The sequence below is a fragment of the Pinus tabuliformis genome, chromosome 8 (assembly GCF_031772625.1).
Source record: "Pinus tabuliformis cultivar Carrire ecotype Pingquan chromosome 8, CPIR1, whole genome shotgun sequence".
NCBI classification, from domain to species: domain Eukaryota; kingdom Viridiplantae; phylum Streptophyta; class Pinopsida; order Pinales; family Pinaceae; genus Pinus; species Pinus tabuliformis.
In genome coordinates this window covers 1218129400-1218136553 of record NC_142294.1, presented here as the reverse complement: position 1 = coordinate 1218136553, position 7154 = coordinate 1218129400, and the positions used below count along the sequence as shown (strand labels likewise).

General features: G+C 33.1%; 1 protein-coding gene across 1 annotated transcript; it reads left to right on the top strand.

Annotated features, from left to right (window-relative positions):
- Positions 1-2495: 2495 nt before the first annotated feature.
- LOC149239778 (uncharacterized) lies at positions 2496-5410 on the top strand. The gene has a single exon (XM_089367190.1). The coding sequence runs from the start codon at positions 3008-3010 to the stop codon at positions 5315-5317; it is 2310 nt and encodes a 769-aa protein (XP_089223316.1). The 5' UTR covers positions 2496-3007; the 3' UTR covers positions 5318-5410.
- Positions 5411-7154: the final 1744 nt, after the last annotated feature.

The following is a 7154-nucleotide window of genomic DNA, read 5'->3' as shown; positions in this document are numbered from 1 at the left end:
CATTCTCTCCTTTGCATCAGTAGGACTAGCTGGTAGAATTAGGGTTTGCTAGGGTTTGCGTTTTCCTTCAGTTTTTCAATCTCTTTTCGCAAATAGATTAGCTTCCTTCGAGTTAGCTTTCATCCATCAATTAAAAAGCTTCTTCTAAGAGCTCATAGAAGTTGGCTTAAGCTCCTAGCGGACTTGTGCCAGCTGACCAAGTGACAGTTGCGACAAGAGCTGGTACTTGTGCATACATCATCGTCGCTTCCAAGTTTGTTACGAACTACCGGGTTGATAAAAGTAAAGACGGGAGTCCCATGAGTTCCAGCATTATTGCTGCAATACTGGAGCCCACCAAGTACCACCCCTGCGACTCCTCATGCGGTGGCGAACCATGTCAAAATGGTGGGATGAGAATTCAGCGGGAGAGATGGCAGAGAAGAAAAGAAAAGAAAAGGATGAACAAAGGATGTCTAGGCCAGATTCAGAGGGCAAAGCCTGGAATGGGAATAGTGCTGCCCATTGCCAAGGTCGACACAATACGACAACCAACAACGGCTCCCGGTAACAGAATATTAATCTCACTTAACTTATATTAAAGATGAAATATTACTTCCTACCTCCACCACAGTGATATATTGGACATAATAAAGATGTAGTCTTGCCAAGCTTACCACGCACACATATTAAAAATAAAATATAAAGTTGTTTAATTTTAAATCTTTGTTTACTTATTAAAAAAATATCTATTTTTATTGTTGATGTAAATTTCCGCAGAACTATGTATTGCAATTATTGAATTGTCCTTTAATAAGATGAATTCATAACAATAAACACATTGATTTTATCAGCTTTAAGATTGAGAATATTGGGGTTGGAGTTGAGTTGAAGAAACACATTAGAAAAAAATTGAGGAAGGGCATTATATTCATCTCTGGAAAGGTTAGGCTTAGGGAGCTTGGAACTCCAGAGAGTGACCACATTCTTAGCCATAGTTTTTCTGTTACATGGGAGGGAAGGCTGTAAGAAATGGATTCGATGGAGCAAATAATATCATCAAATGGAATGGCCTAGGAAAAGGAGCAAAGTTAAGATGGAACATCAAGTTCAATTAAAGAAATATTCATGTTAAAATTATTTATTTTTAATTAAAATTTAAAAACTTAAAGCTCTACATTGTATTTGGAAAGTGAAAATTTAAATTTCTATTCAAATTAATGCAAAACTCTTGAATCTGTAATGTAGATTTTTTTTGTAAACTTGGTAAGACTACATCTCCATCATGTCCAATACATCAATGTGATAGAGCTGGTGAATTGAATGACACTGCTATTATTATTATTATTGAAGTACTAAATTCAATTAAATTTTATTAAAAATGATATATTTTTAGATTATATTTATTTAATTTTAAATAACAAAGAAAAATTAAAAATATTTTTAATATATATAAATAGAGTATTTTTCTTTTACATTAATATATAAAAATAAGAAATAAAATTTAATTTAATGACAAAACTTTATGTTGAATTTCCTTAGTGAAAATTTAAAGGTAGTGTAAAATATTAAAATAAAATAAAAAGCTACAGCATTAGAAGCTATATAATTTAGAGTGTTTTAGGCATATTTTCTTATTAAAGTTGACAAAAATCTAGGAGAGATTTGTTGAAATTATAAATTTGAGTTATAAACTCTACATAATCTGAGTATCTCTACAAAATTTTTAGAGTACTTGAATCCATATATATAATAAAAACACATTTTAAACATAATAAAAAACAAGTTAACCAAAAATTATTTAATAAAATTTAAACCAAGAACTTAAAAATATGTAATAATTAAACAATACTATATAAATGAGAAACACAATTATGTTAATTTGAAATTATTTTTTAATTAAATGATATATGAGATCAAAAATAAAATAGATAATATATATATTTTTTAAATTTATAAATGATATTTTAAAATAAAATTTAAAATATAAATATTTTTTTTAAATATAACTAAAATACTTTAAAATGATAAATTTTAATTAATTAATACATGATATGAATCAACAAAATGAGTCATAGTTTTTTTTCAATTGTATAATTTATAAATAGTTAGTAAAGGGAAGATTGCTTTATATAATATTTTTTTCATTTTCTAATACACTAACGATTTTTAACCTTACATCATATTTTATATTTATTTTAAAATCCAACTCACTCATTTTTTTTAGAGCAATAACTAAATATACTATATATATTTTTATATATATCATTTTTTATATATTTATTTTAAAATCCAACTCAATCAATTTTTCTTTAACTTTTCTTTCCCGTGAAATACGGCCTCCCACCAAAGGGATAACGCGGAAGGGGCTAACTGCATAACGCAGAAGGTGCTCCGTCTCAATGATTTCCCAACGCCTTCCTTTCGTCTGTGTGCCCCACCACGACTTTCTTTTATATATATATATAGGTGTGCGTAGATAGGCAGAAGCACACGCAAGTACTCACACACTTTGATGAGAGGCTCTGTAATTTGAGGTTCTGAATTTCTGTAATCCGAGGTTCTGAAAGGTTTTTTAATTTGAGGTTCTGAAAGGCTCCGTAACTGGAAAGGAAAAAATGGAGGTTCTCAAATTACTGCTTCTCTGCATCGCTGCTGCCTATATGTCTGCAGCAACGTCTATCAATCACCCACCGTGGAATCATCATCAGTCTTTGTATTCCCACTTTCATGCTCATGCTCAGGGAAGGGGCTCCCACATGCCCCGTGGATTTACTGGCCTCCAACGTCACTCTGAGTCTGAACGAATGGTTGAGTCATCATCAATGGACGCCCACGAGAAAAGGGACCTCCATGCTCTCTTGTCCTTCCGAAACTCCATCACAGCGGATCCATCAGGTGTGCTCTCCAACTGGACGGCACACAACTCGCAGAACATGTGCTCTTGGTATGGCATTCGCTGTCGGCACAAAACTCGCAGAGTCGTCCACATTGACCTCTCTTGGTATGCATTGCCCACTGATACCCAATGGTTCTCAGGTACCCTTTCTGTGTCTCTCGGCAATCTGTCTTTACTGCACACATTAAATGTTTCTGGTCAGAATTTATGGGAAGAATTCCTCCCGAGATTGGCCACCTTAAATCATTGCGAGTACTTGACCTCAGCTGGAATGCGCTCAACGGGTCTATTCCAGTCGAATTGGGCCTACTGCACAAACTCCGCGCCCTCGATCTTTCTGCAAATTATTTATTGGAAGGAGGAATTCCACGCGAGATTGGCCAGCTTAAAGCTTTGCGAGTTCTTGACCTCTTTGACAGTGGGTTGGAGGGTCCTATTCCAGCGGCGCTGGGCCAGCTTAAAGCTTTGCGAGTTCTTGACCTCTCTGACAGTGGGTTCGAGGGTCCTATTCCAGCTGAGCTGGGCCGGCTTAAGGCTTTGCGAGTTCTTGACCTCTCTGAAAATGGGTTGGAGGGTCCTATTCCAGCGGAGCTGGGCCAGCTTAAAGCTTTGCGAGTACTTGACCTCACTTACAATGCACTCAACGGTTCTATTCCAGCGGACTTGGGCCTGCTGCAGAAACTAGAGAAACTGCTTCTGGAAGGCAATGAATTTTCAGGCAATATACCGCATCAGTTAGGTAATTTGACGAAACTTAAACAACTATCGATTTCTGGCTCGAAAATTTCTCCTTCTATTCCTCCCAGAATATTCACGCTTCCCCTCTCTTATCTATCTCTTAGTCTTAACCTCACAAAAACAAGCCTACCTAAAGCCATTGGCAACTTGACCACGCTGACCGGCTTAGCACTTTACCGAAGTGGACTCACTCACATCCCTGCAGAAATTGCCAAGTTGACCAGGTTGACCTTTTTAGATTTCTCTTTCAATAGCCTCACTAACAATATACCTAAAGCTATTTTCAATTTGACCAAGTTAGAACAGCTAGATCTTTCTTCAAACATGTTTATTGGTGACATTCCTATAACTCTTACCAATTTGAGTAAATTAGTTCAACTAGATTTTAGTAATAATACATTAAGTGGTAGCATCCCTAAAGCCATTACTAATTTAAAGAACCTTCAATATCTTGACCTCTCAAACAATAATTTCACTGGCACAATTCCAAGAGCCATAGGAAAGCTTCATTGGTTGGGATATTTAAATCTGCATTCAAACAAGTTAAGTGGACATATCCCATATAGCATAGGTCATTTAAGCTATCTCTATCAACTAATCATATATAATAATAGTATCTCAGGGAGTATACCTGAGAGTATTAATGGTTTGATTTCATTAGAAACATTAGATTTATCAGATAACAACTTGGAGGGACCCATTCCTAATGGCATTGGCAATTGTACTAATATGAATATATTCTCTGCTCACTCTAATAACTTCACTGGGACATTGCCTGCATCTTTGGCCAATTGTACGCAGATATTTCTCCTGGATTTAAGGAAAAATGGATTGACGGGGGAGCTTCCTCAATACTTCACATCTTTTCAGTACTTGGAAGCTTTAATCCTTGGTTATAATAATCTACATGGTTGTATTCCTCAACACATCACAAATCTTACCAGGTTGCATGTGTTGGATTTATCCAACAACAAATTCAGTGGAAGGATACCAACACATCTTGAGAGGCTCACTGGCTTTGCAAATGTGTCAAATAATATGGAATTAGATGAGGAAATTAGTATTGACATCAAAGGAATTGAGTATAATGTGTCATATCTATTGCCTACAAACACTATATTTGATTTGTCTTGTAATAATCTTACAGGACAAATCCCTACAAATATAGGAAGCATGAGTAGCTTACGCCTACTAAATTTATCAGGAAATCAATTCGAAGGACAGATCCCTGCATCTCTCAGCGAGATACCTTCTTTGGAGCAATTGGACTTGTCAAAAAATAATTTGAGTGGACTTATCCCTGAAGTTCTCTCTAAATTATCAATGTTGGCTTCTTTTGATGTTTCATATAACAACCTTTGTGGCCCAATTCCAACAGGGACACAATTTTCCACTTTCAATGTAACACATTTTGACAAGAATGAATGTTTATGTGGGCTTCCTCTACCAACATGCAACCAAAATGATAAGCCAAAGAGAACAATTGTTGGAGGCAATAGCAATAATGGTAATGCTAAAAGGGGATTGTTGAGCTATGCCAATGAAAAAATGTCCTTGTTAGCATTGTCATTGGGATTAGGGATCGGATTTGGTGGAGTTGTTGCTATGTTCATCATTTGGGACAAAGCAAGATGTTGGGTAATGGGCATGTCCTCCAACACACGAAATCCATTTTATGGAGTTTACCGATTCCCAAAATAGGTCACAAGGCTTTGTCCAAATAGCTCAATGTAATATTGTATGTCTTATTATTATTGTATGAGTTTTCTTTTCCCAAAATTTCAAATACATGTTTTTTTGGAGTTTACAGATTCCTAAAATAGATCACAAGGCCCTGTCAGAGGCCTCAATATATTAGTACATGTCTTATTATTATGGTATGATTTGTCTTTTCCTAATTATAAGTTTGGCTAGGTAAATCTGGCCAGTGAAATCTTTGGATTTTCCTCTCCTTCGTCTAATAAATTTTTACCACGAAACACGAACAATACCTCTTGCTCTCGAAGTAGAAGTAGAAGGATTGCATTTGGCATTAACATTGGTGATGGCACTTTAATTGGAGGAAAAATTGCAATTTTCACTTTGCTAAAGAAATTTCCCCAAAATTTATTGGCCCCTATGCTCCACTTATGTCCGCTTAATACATTCATTTAATAAATTCAAGTTAATATGGACCCCTCAGGAGAATTGATAAAATCTAACAAAAATATTTCAGTCCCATAAAAATTCAATTTTTTCTTTATTAAAGAAATTTCCTCCAAATTTCTTATCCATATATATATATTTAATATCAAATAGATAAATGTATTTCCCCCACTTATGTTAATTCAATCCACACATTTTAATAAATTCATGTTAATTCGAGCAACTCCTTCCTTTTCTCCATCTTAATAAAGTTCAAATCAATAACTCACTGGCATTGATATAGTCTTTTGTAATTTTTATTTTGTTGAAGAAATTTACAATAAAAAAATAAATTTCCACTTTTGTCTAGCTTTAAGTTTTTAATTTTTAACTAAAAATAAATATCAAATAAATATTTTTAATATCAAATAAATATTTTTTTTGTGATGAGAGATGCTCTCCAACCCATAATGATAGAGATGTTATAATGTAATATCTTGTAAACCTTAAGTTTTAAAAATAAAAGAAAATAAAATAATTAATAAAAAAATTGATTAGGTGCTATTATATAAAAATAAAAATAAAAATAAAATATAAAATTAATAGTTATATAAATAATTATTAATGAAGGCCAACTTAGATCCATCTTAATTTCGGATTTACCAAATATTTTTTCATTTTAAAAGATGTTTGTATCTAGATCCATCTTAACTCTAGATTTACCAAGTGCTGAGAGAGATCAAATCCCTTTTCATTTTAAAAGAGGTTTGTATCTCCATGGATTTGATTCCTCCTTGAATTGGTGTAATCATTAAATATGTAATATTTGATCTTTAATATAAGTTAACTAAGTTTAATATTTAAAAATTAACAATAATAATTTAGTAGAAATGAAATCTCTAATATTGATTTTTATAACAAATATAAAAAAATAAATGAGTAGCCCATTATGGTAAAGATGTTGTAATGTAATGTCTCATAAACATTTTGATTTGGTCAAAATAAAATAAAATAAAAATAAAAATAACCTTACGTTAAAATAAAAATAACTTCAAAATAAAATAATAAAAATAAAAATTCTACATTATTTTATTAATTTCATTTCTTAATTTTTGTTGAGTAGTTAAGGTAGACTTGACTTGGTCAAGTTACCAGTGGTTTTTGAGCTTTAGGTTTATGACAACCCATGGCATTTACTCATGACATTCATGTGGAATATAGCTCATTTAAAGTGGAAAATTAAATTAACTTAGATTCATCTTAACTCCGGATCTACTAAGCTCCTAGAGGGATCAAATTGCTTGAGCCTCTCACAAGCATTGATAAAGGCTAATAAAAATATTAAAGTACCAAAAAAATCTAATTTTCATTTAGTTGAACAAATCATCCCCAAATTTCTTATCCTTATAGTCTA

Coding starts and splice junctions, on each gene's coding strand:
- LOC149239778 (XM_089367190.1), top strand. CDS start 3,008: ATGGTTCTCAGGTACCCTTTCTGTGTCTCTCGGCAATCTGTCTTTACT.